Source organism: Myxine glutinosa, chromosome 8 (assembly GCF_964187855.1).
Source record: "Myxine glutinosa chromosome 8, kmMyxGlut1.1, whole genome shotgun sequence".
Taxonomy (NCBI): Eukaryota; Metazoa; Chordata; class Myxini; order Myxiniformes; family Myxinidae; genus Myxine; species Myxine glutinosa.
Window position 1 is genome coordinate 83,398,653 of NC_136268.1, and position 25,856 is coordinate 83,424,508.

A 25,856-nucleotide genomic window follows, 5' to 3' on the forward strand; every position below is an offset into this window, starting at 1 on the left:
CCTATCCCCTGGTCTCGGTAAACCTCCGAACCCTGAGAGGGTCCCCGGCAGAAAGATATGTTATCCTTGGTTGAAATTAATCAATAATGAAACCACACCAAGGGTGATGAACAAACAATAATATATTATAAATCACACAAAAAGAGCCATACAACAATGGGGGCAATCAACCCTACAATCAAATCTTAAGATGGTAACCTTATCTATTCCTTTAACCCAAACTCACAGCACTCCCCCAATGTCTCTGTACCCCTCCAAGGCGAAGTCGACTCGCTCCAGCGATCGTTGGATCAATGTCCGATCACAATCAATTGAGGCGTGGACGATCGAAGCAACCCACAGGTCACGTGGTCCAACACCCCGCACAATAGCGGCGGAATGGGAAACCTCCCAAAGACGCGCTCCGACGTACACGTTTGCGGTTCAATCAACGAGTCTCCTTATAATTCTCAAAAGCCACTTTCTTGCACATCCGTCCCCGGCAACCCACCGGGGAATAATGCCTGGCCGATGCGACAAAAACCTGTTCACTCAAGGTTGCGCGCGTGGCGAAGATGGCGGACGGCTTTCACTCGAACCAGGGCTTTGAGGCAAGGATACTCCGGAACCTCAATGAGGATACCCGACTACGCAGGCTCCATAGCACTCCGGCGATATCTCCTATCGCACAAACTTCCTTTCAAGGACGCAAGGTTCACTCGCACTGTCCGCTCGACCGCTCAGTCCGGAGCTTCAACAAAAACGTCTTTTCACGATCTCCTCCCGCCTCTTCTTCCTCGCTCCCTTTTCTTCCGGGTCACAATCGGAATTTCCGGCCACATTTTACCAGGAGCGCTTTTAAACCTTTTAACCACAATAACCCTTACTGAGAACCAACAATAATAATAATACCAACAATAATTAGGGCCGAATCCGTGACAATACACTCGTAGCAAGGGATCCCAAAGGAGCCTTAAAGGTAACGGTGTACAGAAAACCAACACACACTGATCGCTACCTTGATTTCAATTCTTGCCAACCAATGGAACACAAAAGATCGGTGGTGCACACCCTCTCAAAAAGAACACGTGATTTACCATCTACCTTTTAAGACATGATGAGTGAGGTGGACCATCTTCAAAATGTGTTAAGGGCAAATGGTTATCCTGATAGCTTGCTACCCAACAGGAAAACGATAAGGGCTTCCCCACACAACAGGCTGACACCGAGAGAACAACCAAAGGGTTTGTGTGTTCTGCCTTTTGTACCGGGGGTTTCACAGAGGGTTGGCAGAATTTTGAAATCGGCAGGAGTGAGGGTTAGTTTCACACCGGTTTTCACCCTTCGCCAAGCCCTTATGAGGGTCAAGGACAAGCTTCTGAGGAAGGATAGGTCAGGGGTGGTGGTGGTATACGTAGTGCCCTGTGGTTGTGGAGCTGAATATGTGGGTGAAACCAGGAGGACCTTAGGTCAACGTATTGCTGAACACCAAAAAGCATTTGAATGTAATTATCCCAGCAGATCTGCTATTGCCAAACACGGCCTTAAGAAAGGCCACACACCTTTATGGGATAGGGTTAATATTTTGGGTTCCACACCCAACAGAAACAGAAGACGTGTTTTGGAGGCTTGGCACATGGAAGAAACTGTTACCTCGATCACACAAGAGGTAGTTGACTTACCGGTAGCGTTTGACCCACTCTTGTGTAAACGAAGCAGGCATTCCGTACTTTGAACAACGAGTCCATATAATATGTCACACAAGGTTTTTATTCGGACAATTTGCCCCCTCCCCCCACCCAAACCACCCCCCTCCCCGCCCCCCCCTGCCTTGCTGCATTACCCTTTACCGCATAGGGCCACATGTGATGATCTTGATATTATGGCAATTTTATTTTATCTTAAAAAATTTTTGCTTTAATATATTTACAGTTTTAATTTAATTTACAATTTAATTATTTACAAGTTTAACTTTTAATTAAATGTATTGATTGTTCCTGATTTTCTAAACACTTGAGTTATAATCCAGCATTGCTTACAGGATTGTTTTGATCCGTTAATATGCGGTTGATTTTTGAATTTGGTCAGTAACGTCTCCGTTCACGAGAGCGGTGTGATACGGTTTCATTGGCTGTCCAGCTTTATCCACCCTACTTTGCATATACTCCGCCCACTTTGCATATAAGGGGATGTTGAGATGATTTTATCACTCTTGAGGAAGATTAACGGAGGCGTGTGGCTTTGTTCAATTAAAGGTTGGAGATCTTACCATGGAGTCATTTGGATTTACTCCCAACCGCAAATCTTTGCTTATATATATATGGGGCTCTTTCTGACCACTCACTCATATAAATGTTTCGTACTTTCTAGATATGAAAGATGAAAGTATACACATGTATATGCAGTGCATTCACTGCTGGCTCACATTGCTTTTTCTATGAAGATACATCATATGTGAATGCCAAGAGACAAATGGGTTCACCAAAGTTATTTTCCAAACAATTGTCTGATATTTGGCCACTCTCTGTAACTCTCTACTCTCTGTAACTCTCTGTAACTCTCTGTATTACACTCTCTGTAAACAGCGCTGAAAAATAAAATTTTCTCTCAGATTATCGTTCTTTGAGAATTTGAACCGAAAGTTTCGTTGCCAAAACACCAACTTGTATGTGGTTGCAGCAGGTCGTATTAACCATGGACATAACCACCAACTACAGGTGGTGAAAGGCAGTCATTATTTACGAAGAGTTGTCAAGTGGTGAAAGTATGTTGATATTGAAACAACGATGATGGATGAAGCTCTGTCAGTAAGTACCTCTCTTGCTTCCTGCTCCGACAAGGCACAAATGTTCTTCAGTACAAGATGGCTTCCACAAGGAAGTCTTATCACAGCGCAAACAAGCCATCTCCCGCAGCTCAGTTGCTTTCCCTGATAAACACATCACCAAGGTCTGGACCATTTTGGACGGGGCAAGAAGAGAAAATAGACAAGGGGGGCAGCTTTGAGTGTTTTTCAACCGAGTGATCCGACAGCTGAAGAAAGATGCATTTCCAAAACTCCAGGTCAGTGTATTTCACGATGACAGTGAATGATGTCCTCCCGTTTGCTTAAGATGCAAATGGCATTCAGCAATAACTCACAAACCAGTGTACAAACATCTTAGGTTCTTGGTTATTCTTTAATCCCTACATTTACTTTTCATTGGAAGGTCTTTGTTGGAGCTGAATAAATGTACAATGAATTGATGGATTAAGGTAAATGCAAAATGAGAGAAGTTCTTCAGAGAAAGGTTATTCAACACATGATTGGCCAATAAGATAAACAAGACGTTGAGTTTGATAAATGACTCCTCCAAAGTGTAATTAACACTTGAGTTGTATCATACAATCATTAAGATTGGATAGCCAGCTTAACATGAAGAGGGTCTATAAGTTTAAAACAAAATCTTACTAAAATAATACAATTCTCTGTAAATATATATGTAGTGTATACTGTGTATGTATGTATGTATGTATGTATGTATGTATGTATGTCTGATTATTATAGAATCGAAAACAGCTCGGCCGATCTCCACCAAAGTTTGCATACATGCTTGGGCTACCCACTGTATAAATACTTTGGATGATGATGATGATGATGATGATGATTATTTATTATTATTATTATTATTATTATTATTATTATTATTATTATTATTATTATTACTAGGGCATGCCCGTACTATATCTATATCTAAAATTATATCCCCCCCCTCTATTTACATGAAATGGTTTGGTCCAAAGCGAACGGCTTGCGAGTACGGTGACAATCCCCCCCCTCTATTTACATGAAATGGTTTGGTCCATTCGCAAAGCCAAAGCGAACGGCAGTTACGAATCGCAGTTACGATGAATCGCAAAGTAGTTTTAATTAGTTTTAAAACATAGTTTAACGCCAACATAGTTTGCCAACGTGAAATAAATGAATACGCTCTCAAATGTGCCATCCGAGGCAGAGTCTGTTCGGCACGTTCGGCACACGTGATAGCTCGCTGCTCTCTGATTGGTTGAATCGTTTTTTGGACATAGCTCAGTAACTACTTGTCCGATTAATATGAAACCTTGAAAAGGCACATCCTCGGGTCCCCAGCAATATACCTGGCAAGTTTCAAGTATATCGGACCGGTAGTTGTCGAGAAACAGCGGTCGCATACACACACACACACAGACAGAGATTAGTGGAATTATAGATAGATTATAATGGTTATGATGATGATGATGATGATGATTATTATTATTATTATTATTATTTAGGAAATATGTCATTGCACTTTATTATAAGGGAAATATAAAGCTAACTACTACTACTACAATACGACTACTTCAATGTCCCCACTTATTCCCACATTTTTGTGGAGTCTGCCAGGGAAGGTTTTTGGCCCCCAAGTCTTTCATGAACTAACTGGTCAGTCCTGATATTCGATGGAAGGTGAAAGGAATTTGTAATTTCTTCAGGATGCCGGCGATAACTCGCCTACTCTATACGTATGACACCGTAGGGTGTTAGCGTTCACTAACTAATGCCAGCAGCCGGGATGCCCAGTTTAACGGAACGGCACATACATCTATCTATAATTCCACTAATCTCTGTCTGTGTGTGTGTGTGTGTATGCGACCGCTGTTTCTCGACAACTACCGGTCCGATATACTTGAAACTTGCCAGGTATATTGCTGGGGACCCGAGGATGTGCCTTTTCAAGGTGTCATATTAATCGGACAAGTAGTTACCGAGCTATGTCCAAAAAACGATTCAACCAATCAGAGAGCAGCGAGCTATCACGTGTGCCGAACGTGCCGAACAGACTCTGCCTCGGACGGCACATTTGAGAGCGTATTCATTTATTTCACGTTGGCAAACTATGTTGGCGTTAAACTATGTTTTAAAACTAATTAAAACTACTTTGCGATTCATCGTAACTGCGATTCGTAACTGCCGTTCGCTTTGGCTTTGCGAATGGACCAAACCATTTCATGTAAATAGAGGGGGGGGATTGTCACCGTACTCGCAAGCCGTTCGCTTTGGACCAAACCATTTCATGTAAATAGAGGGGGGGGATATAATTTTAGATATAGATATAGTACGGGCATGCCCTAGTTGATGAATAACTCTGCCTGTGAAACACCAGGATGACAGGTTATAGCTGGGTCGACATTCAAACCTAGGCTAGACAGCTTAGAGGTGATTGTGCAAACCACTGGGGTATTATAACCTGTCATCCCCAGGAAAATAATAAATAATTGTCTGTGTTAAATAGGAAATTTAATCACATTGTAAGTTGTTAAATGTGATTTAGTTATTTCATATTTGCTTTCTCCCTGTGTGGGTCTTGCACGTTGCACATGCATGTAAACATATTTGATATCGTATCCATAATATAAATTAATAATTATTAACTTCCACAGTATGAATATTATATGTTGTGTTCTATTTCCATAATTAAACGAGATTACAAAAGATTTTGAACCGAAAAAAAAACGAGGCAATTTTTTTTCTTTTTTCCAAACAATTTTCATCAACATGATATCACTTGGTACGTGGTCCATAACGTATACGTGGCAATTGAATAAATTGTTGGTGATTGTTCAATATAATTGTTTTTAAATGGATTAGGTAGGAAAATAATAAATGTCAGGCTGCGTACTTACTGATCTACCCTTGTGCCATTCAATTGGATTGGTGCAATTATTCGTCACACTCCAGTCGGACATTCCAAATGCACTAGTACAATAAAAAGGAATCTGTTACATGAGACAGATTGTTTGCATATTCGTTTGAAACACGATATAAGACGAGTAGTAGAATTTTCCAGTTTGGAATAAACTGGCTCGAATAGGCCAGGCTTTCTGATAGGTTTATCCACCACCTAAACGCTTGAATTTTGGGATGCATCACAACTTAATGCCAGTGGAAACACAGCACAATTTGGCCTGATTTATCCTGGCAGAGAAGTAAGAATTAAGAAATCAAAGTACTTTGTTATTGTGAACATTCTCTATATGACAATCTTCAGTTGAATGAAAGTCGCCAAAAAAAAAATCTCTAATTTTCCACGTGACAGTGACAACAATTTTACACATCACAGTGATTACAATTAAATCGTCATAAAGCTTGTTATCTTTTGCTTGCTTGTAAACCAAGAGTTGATCATCGTGGAATAGGTCTTATATCATCATGGTGTCGGGTTCGGGTTAAAGCATCTGCTCTGAGTGTTGGATGACAATGGTTGGAATCCTGACCAACTCATATCCAAAGACTTTTTAAATGGTACGTGCTGCTTCCTTGCTTGATGCTCAGCATTTAAAAGACATAGAGCTTGGACAAACAACCAAAGGTTGGTAATACTAGTGCAGGATTTAATGGGCCTCGTCCTGTGTTAAAGTTTCATGTGAAGGAAGGAAGAAGAAGAACTACCTTTAGAGACCATTTTTCCCCGCAGAGCAGGGGTTGGCCTTTTTCGGGCACCGTGGTCCCCTTTTTGAAGCAATGTTTTATGACCGATGCCCTTCCTGCCGCCAACCCTGTTGGTCGCCTCTTGCGACACACAGGCAATTACCAGTGAACTGGTACTCAATTTGCCGACCTCGGAAGGATGACAGGCTGAGTCAACCCCCCTGGCATTAATTCAGCGATCGACCGGGATTCGAAACCAGGATCCTAGGATCCCAAGCCGGTGTAGCAGGATTCTCTCACTCCCCTAAAATCTCACTCTAGAGTGATTCTGTCCTAGGATAAAGTCACTCTAGAGTGAACTAATCCTAGGACTGGCACACTCTAGAGTGTAATTATCCTAGGACAGAATCACTCCCCCTGTCAGGATCAACACACTCCCTCCAGGATCAAAGCACTCCCCTTTAGGATAAAGTCAATCCCCCAGAAAGAATGGAAAGATATATTTAGTTACTTTGGAAATATAACTCACAGGATGTTAGATATCGTTGCAATGATCAACAGGGCTTTTACTATGTATTTTAGTGTATACCGTGTGAGCATGTGCATCATATTGTCGGATCTTAATATTCAATTGTTGAATACATGTACTATATTTGAGCCCATCAATATTTCAATACAACAAAAGAAGACATGAGTCCCGTTTTCCCCGTATATTTAATCAATACTCCCGTTCATTTATATTCACATGAGAGTTATTATACTTTGTTATGGTTTTTAAAATATCATGCAGTCGGAGTTCCGCTTCCGGTCCCTCGAGCGACGGGGCTTGCTTTGATCTCTCCACGGCATCAAAGTTTGAGTGTTTTCCCGTTCGTTTCTTTGTCAAATTTCCGCTGCGTATTTTGTTGTGTATGTGTTATTGTGTGTTTCTATTTGGTTTTGGTTTTGTAGTTGTTGCAAATTTGTGTGTAATTAGTCGTTTCTTTGTCCGCGCCTCGTGCGGCCTGGTGGCTCGTGCGGCCTCCTCGTCTCGACTTGTGTTGTGCCCCGCCCCCTATATTCTCGTTTGTTCTTTCACCTCTGCTCCTGCTTTCTCAAATCCACGTTCTCACTTAGAGACTTTTCCCAGATTGTTTTCATGGTTTTGTTGAAATATTTCTTTAAATATGTTTAAACCGCAGCGGTGATCCCCCCCCCCCCCCCCCAGGATTTCCATGTTTTAAACGTTTCCCAGTGTGTACCCTGGATAAGAATAGGTACGCCGTATCCCTGCGTGTCGTAGGAGGCGACTAAGAGGGTTGGCGTCAGGAAGGGCATCCGGCCATAAAAAAAAATATTGCCTCAAAAAGAGAACCATGACAATTACAACTACATGTGGGCAGGGTACAGCCCGAAGTGGAGATCGGTTTCTGAGGTTTGGGACATGGAATGTAGGGACAATGACAGGGAGATCAGGAGAAGTGGTGGAAGTATTGGTCAGAAGAAGAGTGGACATATGTTGTGTGCAAGAGACGAGATGGAAGGGAAGTGGTGTGAGAATGGTGAAGGGTAGGCAGGGACAGAAATACAAGTTTGTGTGGCAAGGGTGCCTGGAGGGCGTGAATGGTGTTGGTGTCCTGTTTTCTAAGGAGTTTGTAGACAGTGTGGTGAGTGTGACTAGAGTGAGTGATAGGTTGATGATGGTGAAAATGATGATTGGAAAGCTCTTGGTGAACGTCATCTTGGGATATGCTCCGCAGGTTGGGCGGAGCGATGAAGAGAAGGACAAGTTCTGGTGTGCGATAGAGAAGCTGATGGAAAACGTGAAAGATGAGGAAGTTGTTGTGGTAGGAGGAGACCTAAATGGACATGTGGGAAGGAGTATGGATGGTTTTGAAGGAGTTCATGGGGGTTACGGATATGGTGTGAGAAATGGAGAAGGTGAAAGGATTTTGGAGTTTGCTGATGGAGCTGATTTGTTGATTTGTAATACTCAGTTCCAGAAAGAGGATAATAAGCTTGTTACATACACGTCAGGTGGGTCGACGACAACCGTTGACTACCTGATGGTGCGTAGGCGAGATAGGGGGCACCTCCGAGACACAAAGGTGATCCCGGGGGAGGAGGCTGTTTCACAGCACCACTTGGTTGTCTGCGACGTAAGGGTGAAAGGTGTGAGGAAAGCTCGGCGGGTGAAGTACCAACCGAGAATGAAGGTGTGGAGGTTGAAAGAGGTGACAGTAAGGGAGGCATTAAAAGAGAGGCTGAGTAGGGTAGAGGATGATGTGGTTGAGCTTGAAAGTGGTTGGATGTCAATGAAAGCTAGTCTGTTGGGAGCCGTTGGTGAGGTATGTGGATGGACAAAAGGACCACCAAGGCACTCGGAAACATGGTGGTGGGATGATGAAGTTGGAAAGACGATTGACGAGAAGAGGAAGAAGTTCAAGGAGTGGCAGAAGGCGAAGGGTACGGGAGCAGAAACAGCAGAGCATGAAAGTTATAAGGCAGCCAGGAAGGCTGCAAAGAAAGAGGTAGCAAAGGCGCAGGAGGCATGTAGGAAAATGTTCGGAGAACGCTTGGATTCGGAAGAGGGTCAGAGAGCGGTATTCAGGATTGCAAAGCAGATAGCGAAAGAGAGGTGTGATGTGATGGGGGTGAGCTGCTTGAAGGATGAAGTGGGACAAATCGTTGTCGACCCAGATGGAATTAAAGGAAGATGGAAAAGATATATGGAAATGCTGTTGAATACAGAGAATGAATGGGATGGCAACATAGAGAGTAACCCAGTTTTAGGAACGGCAGAGAAGATAACTGAGAAGGAAGTTGAGGAAGCGATAAAAGCAATGAAGGGTAGAAAAGCGGGAGGGCCGACGGGAGTTGTGGGAGATATGTTGAAGGCAGCAGGAAGTTGGGGTGTGAAGAGAATGACAGAGATCTGTAATCTGGTGGTGAAAGAAGGCCGCATTCCAGTGGATTGGGAACTGAGTACCCTCATCCCTCTATACAAGGGGAAAGGTGACCCTCTGGAGTGTGGCTCGTACCGAGCGATAAAGTTATTGGAGCATGGAATGAAGGTATTGGAAAGGGTGTTGGAGAGGAGGATAAGGAAGAAAGTGAAGATCGACGAAATGCAGTTTGGATTTATGCCAGGAAGAAGAACGACAGACGCGCTTTTCATTGTGAGGCAGTTGCAGGAGAAGTACATGGAGAAGAGGAAGAAGTTGTTTCTTGGGTTTGTTGATCTGGAGAAAGCATTCGATCGGGTTCCACGCAAAGTATTGACATGGGCATTGAGGAAGTTAGGAGTGGAGGAATGGTTGATCAGAGTAGTGATGGCAATGTACAAAAGAGCACGCACAGCTGTAAGGACGAAGGACGGGAACAGTGGTGAGTTTGAGGTGAAGGTGGGAGTGCATCAGGGGTCGGTACTAAGTCCACTACTATTTGTAGCTGTGATGGAGGTGCTGGCTCAGAACGTAAAGGAGGGTTTACCGTGGGAGTTGTATGCAGATGATCTGGTGTTGATTGCGGAAAGTATGGATGGACTGAAGGAAAAGATGAACACGTGGAAGGAATGTATGGAGACAAAAGGTCTGAAGGTGAATATCGGAAAGACGAAGGTGATGGCAAGTGGTAAAGCATGTGGTGAGGTGGAAAGAACTGGGAAGTGGCCCTGTGCTGTGTGTAGGAAGGGTGTCGGAGTGAACTCCATTCAGTGTACAATGTGCGCTGAGTGGGTTCATCAAAAATGTAGTGGTCTGAGAGGGTCATTAACCAGTGTGGCAGCTACATTCAATTGTAAGGTGTGCACAGAGGTAGCTGCAGATGGAGGAAATGTTGAGTTGGATCTTGGAGATGGCGTGAAGCTGGAAGGTGTGAAAACATTTTGCTACCTCGGAGACATGCTGAATGGAGAAGGTGGATCAGACTCGGCAACGGTTGCTCGAGTGAGATGTGCATGGAAGAAGTTTCGGGAATTGAGTGGCGTGCTGATGATGAGGGGAGTGTCGTTGAAGCTGAAGGGAAAGGTGTATGTTGCATGTGTGAGAAGTGTTATGATTTATGGGAGCGAGACATGGGTAATGAACGTAGAGCAGCAACGAAGGTTGGAAAGGGTGGAAATGCGAATGGTTCGACGGATGTGCGGAGTATCGTTGAGAGAGAGGAAGACAAATGATAAATTGCGAAAGATGATGGGAATAGAGCCTGTGATTGATGCTGTGAAGAGGAACAGGTTGAGATGGTTTGGTCATGTGTTGAGGAAGGATGAAAGTGACTGGTTGAGAAGAGTGATGGAAATGAATGTAGAAGGAAGTAGAAGACGGGGAAGACCGAGAAAGACTTGGCTAAAGATGGTGGAAGAAGAAATGCGGGCAAGGGGGTTAACAAGGAGAGATGCAGAAAATAGGGCAAAATGGAGAAGATTGTCATGGGGACCGCAAGGCTAACCCCCGCTCTAGCAGGGAAAATGGCCTTTAAAATGCATGTTGTTGTTGTTGTTGTATGCAGTGCACTTCATTTCATATCTATATGTAAACCTTTGTACACTCTTCCGAGTGTATTCAGTGTGATGTGGGTAATATTTACATATCTTCGGATCTACATATTCGGTTGTTGAATACTATATCGTTCCAGCTCATCAGAGGTAATTAACGAAAAACCTCACATATTTTCCATGTAATTTTAATCAACTAGGGCATGCCCGTACTATATCTATATCTAAAATTATATCCCCCCCCTCTATTTACATGGAATGGTTTGGTCCAAAGCGAACGGCTTGCGAGTGGTGACAATCCCCCCCCTCTATTTACATGCAATGGTTTGGTCCAAAGCGAACGGCTTCCGGAGTTTGGTAAAGAAATCGCCATCGCGTGCACAAACGCGCAGGAAAGCGAATGAATCTCAAATTCGTTTTTATTAGTTGTAAAACATAGTTTAACGCCAACATAGTTTGCAAACGTGAAATAAATGAATACGCTCTCAAATGTGCCATCCGAGGCAGAGTGTGCCCGCCACGTTCGGCACACGCGATCGTTCGCTGCTCTCTGATTGGTTGAATCGTTTTTTGGACATAGCTCGGTAAGTAATTGTCCGATTAATATGAAACCTTGAAAAGGCACATCCTCGGGTCCCCAGCAATATACCTGGCAAGTTAAAAGTATATCGGACCCGTGGTTGTCGAGAAACAGCGGTCACAGACAAACGTACAGACAGACAGAGATTACTGGAATTATAGATAGATTATCCGGTCCTGTAGATTCACATTTCAATCAAATTAGACGTTAAGTAAGTTGTCATGGTTGAAAAATATTTATTCATACACATATATTAAATAAATGTATTGCATGAATAATGAATATTTACATTTCATAACATTTTAAAACCCGTATTTAATATTTCTTAAAAGTGCAGTAAAGTTATAGAACGTAACTTAAAATGACATATTATATTGTCGCGCGACCATCTTTGATTAAAATCAGACGCTCACGGAAGCTGATCGCGAAGGCCTTAGTCCCTGAGGCGAAAACTCAATGGCAGACTCCGGAAAACAAAAAAACTACACCAAAGCGCGCGGTATGGAGGGGGGCGCGAGAGCACTGCAGCCGTACCTATTAAATCAATCACATGGGAAACTGCTTTCAAGTATGTACAGCAAAATAATACAAGGATTTATTGTAATAAGAATCGGGACAGGGAAACGCGACGATAAACCTAATTCCTAATTTAGGATCCCACACACAGACTTCTGATACAGATGAGGGATTGTGAATTAATAAAAGAACACGTTCGTCGTGTAATTGGGGAATGTGGGGTGCGAGCTTATCTGTCTGCAGTCTTGTAGTCGTGTCCGCCGACGTCCCACGCGGCCCTCTCCATCCACCTCCGAGCACCACCAGGCCTCACTCCAAGCTCTACAAGGCCTCGCCGCTCCCGAGGTCTGTGCACCAAGCAACACGCGTCCAACGCACCAACAGCACCATGCAGGCCAGCGAGCTCCACACGAGGTCGATCTCCAACACGAGCACGAACTCAGAACCAAGAAGAATGGCAAAAAGAGGAGAGGGCGCAAGTGCGACTGCACACTATGAGCCAAGTCCAAGTTCGCTCTGCTCGCCCACGAGCCAAGCGCGTCCTTTTTACAACCTTGCCGTGGTGACGTCAGCCTTGGCGCGCCACCCAATCAGTGCCCTCCACCGACTCGTTGGCTGGAGGTTCACGCCTACCGCGCCACCCCAACACTCGTTCCCTGTTCCGTGGTCATAGCACGTGGTACTCGATGTGGTTCGGCCTGTCAGAGGTGTAATTGGCAGCGGCCATCATCGGTGGTGCCCCGGCCTGGTTTCCTTGCCTGTTTGTCTTTCACAGTCATGTCAGGGAAGGGAGTTATTTAGTGTTGCAATAAAGATCCTACCTAAGTGTCTACAGGTGTGCATTGCCATAAGGGACAAAGGTTTAGCTACCAGGTGTGACACACAGGGGTGCTACTCTTTAATCCCTATGCTACTTATCACTCGAAAATCCTGGTATGCTCACAGGTATACTCTTAACCAACAAAACGCCTACACATGAAACTTATTACAGGTCAGATTCCTTACCGCGACAGACGAAGCACGTTACCTACACAGATCTATCTGGCTCTACATATCACTACCCTACCGACATAACAATATGTTGAAATGAAAATATCCTTTTTGTATAAAACATCGTAAATGTATCGTAATGATTACTGCGAATGCTCTAATATCAAAATAGATAGTTATTTGAATGTTAAATTTATACTTTTCTTTATTTGATTTACCCAGTTTAATACAGGGATGCGAAAAACATTGTATTTTTATTTTTAGGGAGAGACATTTACAAAGGACATCATTCTGCCCTGTTTGTCAATTCATTTATCATTTTATGTTCATATTCACTAACTTTGTCATGGTTGTATGTCATTACCATGCAATAAATATTGTTTAAATCACAAAAGATATAGGGGGAGTGTTATAATCCTGGGGAGTCATTTGATCCTGCTAGGGGGAGTGTTAAAATCCTAGGGGGAGTGATTTCATCCTAGGATAAAACCACTCTAGAGTGATTTTTTCCTAGGAACATATCACTCTAGAGTGATTTTATCCTGGGGAGTGATTCTATCCTCCTACACCGGCACCCTAACCGCTAAGCCGATACCAGGCTTATGTGAAGGAACTCGTAATAATTTAATTTAATCGAGTTTTCATTTTTATGGTTGAATCACGTGCAACAATCTACCATATAAAACACAATGTCAGTTTGTGTGTTTGTACAGATGTCTGTGCCCCTTCGTAAGAGTGGGTTTTAAAGGCCAATATTTTAACACGAATGTGTGTTTACTATGGCCTATTTTGAGGATAAAACTAACTCAAAAAACATTTTCCATAAAAGAGTAATTATGTCTCTTCTATTTGAATTGTAGATGGTGGTGTTCCGAAGTGTTTTTTTTTTTTTTAATAACAATAAATACAAGGAGCATGGAGGAGAAATTCGCTGCACGTGATGTGCAACGTGCACAGAGTAAAACGAGTGTTCATTTATGTTGAATAAATAAAGAAGATATAAACATACCTGACAATAGGCCGAGGCTTTAGACCTTGGCATGCTCATGAGGCCGCAACGTCGAATAAACTATTCCAACCTGTCATAGGTCAGTAAATAAAACAAAAGCATTTTCTCTCTTTTTGCTGAAAGATATATCTTTAGAAAGTTGTATTGTTTTGAGCATTTTCTAGGAACAGGTTCAAAACCTGTTTACCAGAGGCTTTAATAGTCACATTCTGTTTACGATTTGCTTGTGGCATGCAACAGGGTTGAATGATGTCATATAGGCCTCTACCTTAACATCCCATTCTTTGTACCTTCCGTTCATCCTCAATTTTAATTGTAAATTAAGTAAATATATTTCTAGCATGGCAAAGAAAAATCATTTGTACCAGAACATTTATCCAGCCAAGATACAATTTGTCAGTTTAGTATGTTTTGGACAATGGTCGCATATCTTTGTGACTTCTACACCACGTTTGTATCAGTAAAGTGTCAATCCTATCTAGTCTCTTATTGTGGTATTCAACAAAAGCTGATGAACATTTGGACAAACAAGAATAAACAAAAATAAAATTACTAAAATATTTAATTACCTTATATTTTCTTGGTGTATTTACTCGATGTAAAAGTACCCTTCTTGAAACAATGTATGATGTTGAGCACTGGTTATTGATGTCCAAATTGTGAGTTTATATTCTTTAAATGCCATCTTTGATAGCAAAATAAATTATTAATTGCAGACCAATACACTTTACAAGCATGGTGTTGGCTTAGCGGTTAGGGTGCCGGCTTGGGATCCTAGGATCATGGGTTTGCTTAGCGGTTAGGGTGCCAGCTCGGGATCCTAGGATCATGGGTTTGCTTAGCGGTTAGGGTGCCGGCTTGGGATGCTAGGATCATGGGTTTACTTAGCGGTTAGGGTGCCGGCTTGGGATCCTAGGATCCTGGGTTCGAATCCCGGTCGATCGTTGAATTAATGCCAGGGGGGTTGACTCAGCCTGTCATCCTTCCGAGGTCGGCATAATTGAGTACCAGCTCACTGGTAATTCCCTGTGTGTTGCAATAGGTGACTACCAGGGTTGGCAGGAGGAAGGGTATCCGGCCATAAAACATTGCTTCAAAAAGGGGACCACGGTGCCCAAAAAAGGCCAACCCCTGCTCTGTGGGGGGAAATGGCCTCTAAAGGTGGTTCAGACCAATAACTTTACAGAACTATGGTCCAGGATTGGTTCTAGCTTAGAAACGACAAATGTTTGTTTCTCGACTTGTCCTGGCATATCACGACAAGTCGAGAAACCTTTCTAAGCTAGAACCAATGCTGGACAGGCCACCACTCCTACACAGAATAGTTAAGTGAAGGTGGCAGGGATTTGTGTAACACCTCGGTTGGCCTTAACAACATTGATTATTTCTTTGCCAGCAGAAGGTAGTGTCTTTAATTTCTCATTGGTTGACTATTCTTGATGAAACCACTTTACTGATTGATAGTTTGCTTCAAGCCTTAGGTTTTGAACTTGTGATTATTTAGCTAGGCAATAACACCCTGTTTCCAAGACTCGAGACTTTGTTGGAGACTTTGTCAGCTATCAAAATGTTCTTTATTTAAAGCAAAAAATATATATTGTTACGTGCTCCTCCCCGACCCCCTGGTCACGGTGTACATCCGAGCCCCGAGAGGAGTCACGGCAGAAAAATGTGTTATTCTGTATGTCAAAGATCAAGGGTGAAGCCACACCAATTGTTACTCACAAACAAATATTGTATTAAGATCACACAAGAATAATAGTACAACAATAATATGAATCAAAAGTACAATCAATATCCTATGATGGTACCATCAGTTTTGTAATATATAACTCACTGCGCTCCAAGTGAGTGAACCAAGAACATTCCCAATGTCTCTTATTCCCGGCTCCAAGCCAAAGTTGATGTGCTCCAGCGATCGCCAGAATGATGTCCCATCGAGACCAGAATCCCGTTCGGATGGCAAGAACAGTCCTGCTGCCAAAGCGGGGCAAAGGCGCCCTCAAGACGACTGGGGAATCCAAAGGCGCCCTCCAGGCAACTGAGAGATCACACCCTCGGGTATGGACTTTCACGGCTCACAGTCGGCGAACCGCAAATTACTCTTCAAAAGCCACGGTGCACACACTCACACCAGATACGTCTGAAAGTGGTGAAAATGGCTGACGAAGCAAAGAAACCTTGCTCGACGTGCAAAGCGCGTGAGTCAAAATGGCCGACGTCCGTACTCGAGACGTAACGGCAGTCCAACGATTCTCTTCCGGAATCGATCGCAAAACCTGACACGCAGGTTAATCTGTCACAGCGATAACCACTCTGTCGCAGGACTCCCTTTCCTGGGAAACCCAAAGTTCACTCGTGACTCTTGCTTGCCATCGTTCGCTCCAGACCAAGAAGCAGCTATGCTTCTTGTCCGACTCCACTTGCTACGCCCTCTTTTTCCCTCTTCTTCCTCTTCGTCGTCCGGTTCCCGATCCGGTTTCCTGTTTCTTTTAACATTAACTTTTTTACCTTTTGAAAACAGTTCATGGACAATAAACCTTTTGAAAACAATAATAGTACATGGAATCAGAAATATTTACAGTGGATGCAAACCACCACAACAGAGGTGACGAATCCGTAACAATATATTTAACTAAAAACACCCAATTGTTTATTTGCTGCATCATTAACAGCATTATATGCTTTTGTCATTTGATGTTCAACACATTCTGTCCAGTTTACATCGTGGGATGTAACTTCCTGATACTGTAATATCTTAGAAATAAACCTTTGATTGTCTCATAATGTGTTCGATGCATCGAGAACTTGGATGCGATGCATACCCGATTGTTCGAGAACTTGGAATTTCATTGTAAAACTTCAACATTAGTAAAGTACAACTAGTAAGGAAAATTTCAGATCTGATCCTGGTTCAATTCTGATCCTGGCGGAGTCATAGTAAAGACCTTTAAAATGATATGTGCTGCTCTCTTGCTTGACACTCAGCAATTAGTGGATAGAGCACAGATAAACCCCGTGGCTCGGTATCCCATGGTGTGGGAAGGAGAGTGGGGGAGATTTTTTTTCTTAATTACCTCGCTGACTATACAAAGAGGACGTGACGTCACATTATAGCATCAACGCCGGCAATATCCAAAGTATCCCAGAAGGGTACGTCACTTCCCCCAATGTCACCGGCTGCATTAGTCCGAAGTCAAGTCTGGTGTTGTCCAATGTCGCTCTCTCTCTCTACATGTGTGCATGTGTGACTTGTGTGACAGCTCTTCCGTGGACCTTAGACCCTGAAAAAAAATGAGGCCAAATGAGCCAGTGAGTGATGAATCCATGGGTTGCTGCGATTCTACTTTGCTTTGTTTGATGGCAAGTTGCAAATTTACATTGATAAAATGTTGTCTTTAAACACCCCAAACTAGCTTGTATGTTGTCTATGATTGCCTTGTAAATCAGATGTGTTTTGGCCCTTCTTGACTATGAATTTCAGTTCGTAAAACTACAGAGATTCCTGTCCAAATATTACCCAAGGAGAAGGAAGGTTCACAGGACTGATCCCAAAGTTGACTCCCTTGCCAACTTCCTTGCCAATGGGAAAGTTGCACTGACATCATGGGAGCTCGTACTCATATTTTAGATATTGTCTCTTTGCAAAGCGGCGTCATAATTATTTGTAATATTAATTTAATTACAACTATTTTTTAAAATAAGTTTTTGTACCAATACAGGTGCTGCTTGGACCACAACTATGTGGTTGGCATCGAAGTTGTGACTGGCTGACAAGAACGTCTTTGTAAGCATCCCTGAGTGAGGATACGAAATGCTACCTGCTGTGGGATGTTCTGCAGCTTTAAAAAGTGCCTTGTTTGTGAAGGTGTCATGTCCCATCGCAGGAAGTGTGGGTCTGGGGTCACAGGTTAAGGAAGCTCAGGGGCTTGGAGGCATCTTGGTTTGAAGAGACAGTCTCAGTAAGGTTAAAGGTGAAAGCTTTCCGTGTCAGTTATTGGTGATTACATCAAAGGGCCCTCAGTGGTGGGCCTTACTTGCATCCATACTACTTGGAACTTAGAATAGTGGGAGACTTGAAACTTAGGGTGATTTTTGTTTTTTCTTTCGGTGATCTCTCTTTGTGGGATTTGATCCACGTCGACAGAAAGGCCTTTAAGTAATATCCCCTTCATATTAAGCAGAGGGCACATCCAAGTGACCATATAGATATATATATATATATATATGTGTATATATACACACATATAGCACCTTTACAGGTACCACGAGATGCTATGCAGCAAAATATGTTTCAGGTAACAGGATAGTTCAGTCATTATTTGATCGGTAGTCTGTTATTACCGTTTTCACACCTGTCTGTTTGTCTGCCTGTCTGTTTGTTTGTTTGTCTATGAACAGGATATCTCAAAAACTTGTAGATGGATTCTAACGAAACTTGGTGGACCGGTTGGGTATGTGAAAAGGTCGAATTGATACTATTTTGGTGAAGATCCAAATCTTGATATGAGAATAAAATTAAAAAAATTAAGTGGTTCTTCAACATTGAGAGATGCGGCCAAAAACGATATAAAGCACGATATTTCAAAAAGTTGTGGACAACATATGACAAAACTTGGGGGATGGGTTGGATAGGTGACAATAACCAGCCGATTAGATTTTGGTTCATGTCCAGATCCATATCCGGCCTATCAGTATGATACAAAATGTAAACTGTTCAGCCTGGTTGAGGTCAACTGAATCAACTGAACAGACAATACTCAATTCTAGTCTGTAGTATTGCCAGTAGTTGGTTATTGTAGGCAGTCTGTATTGTCATTGTAGAGGTAGTCTCTTGTTGTCATTGTCGGTATTGGTTGTCGTCTGTTATTGCCATCAACGTGGGTATTGAGTATTGAGTCTGTATGTCATGAAGCTGTCTTGTCAAGGTTCAAATCCTGATGACGATAATATTGAAACGTAAACTGCCATTCTGTTTCAGTGCCAGCAGGGGTCACTACATCTTGAGTGCATACCAGCATACAGATGGGGATGTAAAGTTGACGGTCCCATCTATAATTTGGTTGTCGATGTTAAAGATCCTGTGCTAAATTACGAAAATATAAGGCAATTCTGTACCGGTACCCTCGGGCAAATTATCTCTAGAACCTTATCTAAAGGACCTACTCCTGTGTCTAAGTTTCCCAAATTGAGATCATTCCTTATATGTATCTCTGTGCCTGTATTCACATGTCATTTACTTAATTTAGCAAGTGATTCGCTTGACTTACATATTACATAACACTTTTAGCATCTACATCCCATTTAATGAACTTACATTCACCAGATAATGCGGAAACATATTAATGATTCCAAAAGAATGGCCTGGAAAGGTTATGATTATGAAGGATTAACATCGTATGAAACAAACTTATTGAATGAATGACCCAGAAAGACGAATGTTCTCATACAAACGTGCACTGGGTGCTGTTGCCCAGGGTTAGGCACAAAGGAGATTGCGGAACGCCGTGTTGAAATAACACGAGACATTTTCACCTCTCCGTCCCTCAGATGGTGAAAGCATTTCTCCCACACATGCTTGAGAATAACCACGGGCACGTGGTCACGGTCGCCAGCTCATTGGGCCTGTTCAGTACTGCGGGAATAGAGGTAAGGACGAACACGAGTACCTGTACTGGAGTGAGATTGCTAATATTACTGGAATCGCTCAACAGTCAAAATACACATAATAAAAGTAAATCTTAACCCAATGCAGAATATTTTATTTCATTATGTGATGACCTGTAATAATTACAAAGATCAATAATCGCTGTAATTTAGGTACTAATACAAGGTGTAACACATTCCATTGTTCCATTTGCATAACACATTTCATTGTTCTATTTGCATAACACATTTCATTGTTCTATTTGCATAACACATTTCATTGTTCTATTTGCATAACACATTCCATTGTTCTATTTGCATAACACATTTCATTGTTCTATTTGCATAACACATTTCATTGTTCTATTTGCATAACACATTCCATTGTTCTATTTGCATAACACATTTCATTGTTCTATTTGCATAACACATTCCATTGTTCTATTTGCATAACACATTCCATTGTTCTATTTGCATAACACATTCCATTGTTCTATTTGCATAACTCATTCCATTGTTATATTTGCATAACACATTCCATTGTTCTATTTGCATAACACATTTCATTGTGCTATTTGCATAACACATTTCATTGTTCTATTTGCATAACACATTTCAATGTTCTATTTGCATAACACATTTCATTGTTCTGTTTGCATAACACATTCCATTGTTCTATTTGCATAACACATTTCATTGTTCTATTTGCATAACACATTTCATTGTTCTATTTGCATAACACATTTCATTGTTCTTTACACCCACTTCCAGGATTACTGCGCAAGCAAGTATGGTGCCGTTGGCTTCCACGAGTCCCTGAGTCATGAAATCAAGGCAATAGGCAAGGACGGAGTGAACACGACCCTCATCTGCCCGTACCTCGTCAACACTGGGATGTTCCGGGGCTGCAGGATTCGGTGAGCGTCTCTTATGCTCACCTGCCACATACATGTCAAACTTTACCAGGAATCACATGTAATTGTAATTGATGTTGAAATATTGTAGATGCATTTATTTATTTATTTGTTTTAATTTCCCCCTTATTAATTTATTTATTTATTTATTTATTGCGCTGGTAGGATATAGCTTCGAGGTATGCACACACCTCTGAGCTGTCTATAGCATGGGTTCGAATCTCGACCCTGCTATAAACTGTCACCCTGGTGTTTCACATGAAGGGAGATGCATCAGTGTGTGTACCAGTCATCTGAAGGACATCAAGCTGGAGGATCCATCTGCCATCATCATCGTTGGTGGATGTTAAGGATCCCAATGTGTCTTTGGTGAAGAGTGGACGAGTTATTACCAACAACTAGAACAAATTACAAATTCTGTCTCCTTCAGTCACACGTCAGGTCTGACCGGCCAGTTTGTGAAAGACCTAGGCCTAAAACGTATCCCTGGCTTACACCGCTGGAATGCAGGAATAATTGGGGCTGTCATATAATTAGTTGTTATTTATTTATTTATTCTCTGCATGTTTGTTGAGGCTTCTTAAATAGCTGCTGCAAAATATAAGATCATTATTACACACTGCAAAAAATATTATATGATAAATGATTTAAACTTGAGCACAACAAACTTAAGCACAACGTTTATTTTTCAAACACAACACCAATCCCAGTCACCTCGGCCCGTCATGGGTTCCAGTAGAGAAAGTTTCATGAAAGAGTTCATTGAAGTTTGCTCAAAACTGCAATTACATGAGTCATTAGCCAATTCATTTAAACTATCTGGTAATTCAGAAAATGTAATTGCGAAAGCCCCCCTACCCCACACAGACACAGACACACACATACACACAAAACCAAACAAATGAATGAAAAGCACGATGACATCGAAGATAAACGGACACTCATTAATGTTCATTAAAAACCCAGCTGGCCTTGAGTCTTGCATCCGCTGCCCTCGCCAGGCCTCTGTCAAGGTGCTAAAAACTTTGGCATCTTCGCGTTCGGCTGTGGCAGCAGCATCCGTCGGCATATCGCCGCATTCCTCACGTGGTTGTGTCTCCCACAGAAAACAAATGCCCACGCCGTTCTGCAGACATTAAACAGAAACACGCTTTTCAACAGCCTTGGCCTCCCCCGCTGCACATCACCAACCCCCGCAGTCTCGAAAAGCGTTTTTTGAAACTTTGCATCCATTTTGGTCCGCCTGCATTTCTAGAGCATGCAGAAAAGAAATCTTGCAAAAGTGGAAATGCTTGAGATAACTTGAGTAACAGGAAACCCACATACTATAATCGTTATTTCAAAACAATCTTCATGGAGCTGGAGCCGCTACATCCACAACTGGCACCATCTACATATTAGGTGCACAAAATGATGGAGGTTTCACACCCCTCTGCCCTCCATTTATTTATTATTCCCCATACATCGTCCTATACTTCCTTTCCTTCTCTTTCCTCTCCTGCCAACTCCTCTTTTCCCCTTGTTCTTATTCACAAACCTTCCTATCCTCAATTGGTCCCCTCACCGAATCACTCTTGGCCTGGATGGTTGCACACCCTTAGATCTTCCCTCGGCCTCCGTATCTGAGATATTTTTGAGGATGTTTGTAATGAAATACAGCAAACTTTGCATTGCTTTTCAAATGTGCATCAACTCCTGGAGACATTGTCTTCATCGTGCAATATCCGGGTGACAATTTGATATCAATCCAACTCTATTAGCTCAACATATCCGGGTGATCAAAAGGTCTTCCTTGGCTCCTTTGTTCATATCAGTTTCTCAGTTTCTGGAGATTTAATATCGACAATAAATAGGCTTTGGTGTCACATGATGTGAAGCTGGTAGAAAAAATGGTAGGGGGAGTTAGCGGCAGAAGAGGATAGTATATTGGGGAATGAGGGTCGGTATTCCTCAAAATAAAATTCCGCCATTTTTACAGACGTTGCATGCTTGAGGCCTTACAGACGTTGCATGCTTACAGACGTTGCATGCTTACAGACGTTGCATGCTTGAGACGTCATGCTTGAGGCATGCAGACGGCCCTTCATTCATTTATATGCCATGAAAGTTGTTATATAATATGTTTTATTAGTCCCTGACTAGTTAATCACGATAGGTTTGCTCTCCCTCTTTCTGTCCGTCCGTCAGTCCCACCAGTGGTTTTTCAGACTTTTTTTCCCACACCCTTTAAGCTATTCAACTAAAACTTGACACATGACTTTATTATGAGCAGTTACAGAACAAGTTAGAGTTTCAGGGTTCGTGAATGTTTTTTTTTTTTTTCCTGAGTTTTGCTATTTTGGACTTGGAAAATATCACATCGGTCAGGGACATGTTTTGAAAAGCAATTCTTGCTCTTGTTTTATCTGTTTGGCGATTTGCTAAGACGTGAGGCATAATTCCAAAATGCCTGTCTTACTGTATTATTCATGTGTATAAATCTATAACTGGGAATTTCCAAAAGTTTTGGCTCATTTGTGTGTCTCCCAAAAAAGAAACGTTGATGAGTGTGTTTTCTTAGTCACTTCCGAGAAAGAGTGAATAGGACTTTTAAAGAAAGACATCGACAAAGACAGAGAGAGGAAAAACAACCACTCACCTTCCTTTACTGTCCATAGGCTAACTTCACCACAAATAAGTCGACTGATAAATAGCGATCAAGAGTGAGCGGAGATGGCTTGAGCATCCTGCTGATCGTAATCGGTCGCACAGTTAAAAACCAATTTGAATCTGACACCAAGAATGGGAGGTTTATGTGCTTGCGAAACAACTGTCAGCAAAGAGCACCTGTCAGTTTGCGCCGTCTATCAAGACGCTGTGCCTGGCTACTCTCCAGCTCTGCCCTCCCCCATCAAACTGAAGCACTGCCACCGGACCTGTAATTTGGACTTCGGAGCGTCTAATATTCTCCACTGGAATGTTTTTGGTTGATTGCTGGAATGGCGATGCCTCTTGTTGTGTGACGTCGTGAAGTTTTTTTTTTTTTCTTCTTCCTTATGGCATTTTCAATAAACTGGCTGGACATTCTTCATGGTTGGTGGGCTAAGTGACTTCAAGCAATTGTGCCAGGGCGGCTGGAAAAGCAGTCTGGAGGAATGTCATTTGCTGCACGCATCACCAGATCAAAGGGTTCTTGCCTTCATAAGACAATCCACACTTCTTGTTTTTTGAACGATATATCGGGAGGGAGACGGAGGTGGTACCTGAAACTGGTGGCAGACAGAATATAGTGTACTGGGCCTTTTCTTTTCTAGTCTAAGCATATTGCATCCAGAAACACAGACCCTACAGCGAGTGGGATTTGCTCGGGCTTGTCTAACTGCTTTTTTTTTTTTAATCAGCAAACTTCCACAATGGTCAACATTGAATCATTATATTCCTGCTTGTTTCAAAAAAAAAATCCCCTCTCTCTTTTCCCCTCACACTATAGGATGAGGATGGTCCAAACAGATTTTCTCTTGTTGTCATCAAAGTATTCTTAAGCTTCCTGGAAAAAGACAACTTTCACCAACGCTTGAAACTTTTGTTTTATATTGTTGTTTCATCTTGGTTTGTTTTTATTCTCCATGACTTTATTCGGTTGAATTTCTAGTTCTTAAAAAGTTGCTGATGAAACTTCACTTTTTGTCTTTGAACAGCTGGGTTGTCACTTGAACTTCATTTTTAAAGGTCGACCGTACTATGCTTGTTTACATATTGGTTTTCAAAGTCAGCAAGACATCACTGCTCACCAAACCATCCGATGTCTTCTCACTATTATCAGAAAAGAAATTGAAACATACCTGCTATCTCCATTGGAGCCACAGTACTGTGTGCATGAAGCCATGCATGCTGTCCTCACGAACCGCTCCATGATCTGCACCCCACGCCTTATGTACCTCGTGGTCTTTATGAAGAGGTGAGGTTATCTACATAATAAGATTTATGGTCCAATAGGCTGACTTGTTGGTAAGTTAGAGAGAAAATGGATGTCCTGAAAAGGGTCCATGTCCTGTTTCCCCAGGGAATGTCTTGTAAAGGGTGGTCCATGTGTCTTGTTTCCCCAGTTGGCAAATAATATTCTCCTGTCAGTTATGTTCACGAGGTTGGTTTGTGTTGTGTTGTGAAAAAAAAGTATATATATATATTTCTTTCTTTCTTTATTACATATCAATGGAATAAATTTCAATAGGGGAAAACTATATTGTGTGTAACAAGACATTTGGACCGGACCCTGCGTCTGCCCACATGCTGCAGTGGCACCAGGAGCCTTGGCTTCTGGAAGCCTCTCGGATTTTGGGATTAGCGGATTTTCCTTGGCGGCTGCGATGAAACACTGAGTTTCTCTGGAAAAGCAGTGGAGTATTTGTGAAGGTGCCTGCGGGGGAATAGCTGGAGGATACGTGGGAAAAGCTTTGTTATTTGTGTAGTTTTGAAGGGAGGAGAGTTTGATAAAATCCCTCTTTGTGAAATTGTGTTTGAAAAGAAAACAAGACCTGGACCTTGCTTGTGCTTCCTCAGACTTCCTTTTGATTAATCATTGGCAGTCTTACTTGTACATAAAGTACTTTGTAACTTCATATTGTATTGTGTGCTCATGACATTCCATTCGGTTATATTTATTTTTACCGCTACCCACGTTCTCCTCTTGTTGTTTGCAGCATTTTGCCATGGGACGCTGTTGTCTGCATTTATCGCTTCCTCGGCGCAGACAAGTGCATGTATCCATTCTTTGCTGAACATCGTCGAGGCCTCAACAATAACCAGAAGGAGCCTTGGACAGATGCTCTACCCACAAATCCTTGTGTGGACAATGGCAATGCAGATCTGGACTGATTTATTGATGGTTTACTATATTAATCTTTCATTTTATCTTCCTCTTTTTATACCATCACCCTATTTTCGTCCATCCTACTCCAATTCATCATTCCCTACTTCTTTTTCTTCGCTTAATTTCTACTACCCCCATTTCATCTTCATTCCTGAAAACTGTCCCCAGAAAAAGCACTCATGAGCTGTGCCTCTATAAATTTGCTTTCGAATCATACATCTGTTATCTTTATCAGAAAGTGAAATTTCACTGAGTGTAACGTATTCGGTGAAAGTGTGGCACAACGTGTTTCGGGCAAGATGTGTGATTTTGCCAAATGCGGGAGCCGCGTGGTTCTTGATGTTCATGGCTTGAATCGTCTCGACGTGGAGACGCTTGCCTGACGGAGCTGGGCATTGCTTTGAAATCTTGGGTGTGAAGTGGTGTTGGCCAACGGTGACAGACATGCATGGGAGACATCTGCCCAGGA

The 25,856-nt window shown here is 42.3% G+C and overlaps 1 protein-coding gene across 1 annotated transcript in view; it reads left to right on the top strand.

Annotated features, from left to right (window-relative positions):
* Positions 1-25,603, top strand: part of RDH10 (retinol dehydrogenase 10) — a 96,572-nt gene extending 70,969 nt beyond the window's left edge. The window contains exons 2-5 of the mRNA XM_078783439.1: positions 19,529-19,627; positions 20,396-20,541; positions 24,341-24,475; positions 25,218-25,603. Of these exons, the coding sequence (XP_078639565.1) occupies positions 19,529-19,627; positions 20,396-20,541; positions 24,341-24,475; positions 25,218-25,392 (555 nt within the window). The 3' untranslated portion in view covers positions 25,393-25,603. The remainder of the gene's footprint in view (positions 1-19,528; positions 19,628-20,395; positions 20,542-24,340; positions 24,476-25,217) is intronic.
* The last annotated feature ends 253 nt before the right edge of the window (positions 25,604-25,856 follow it).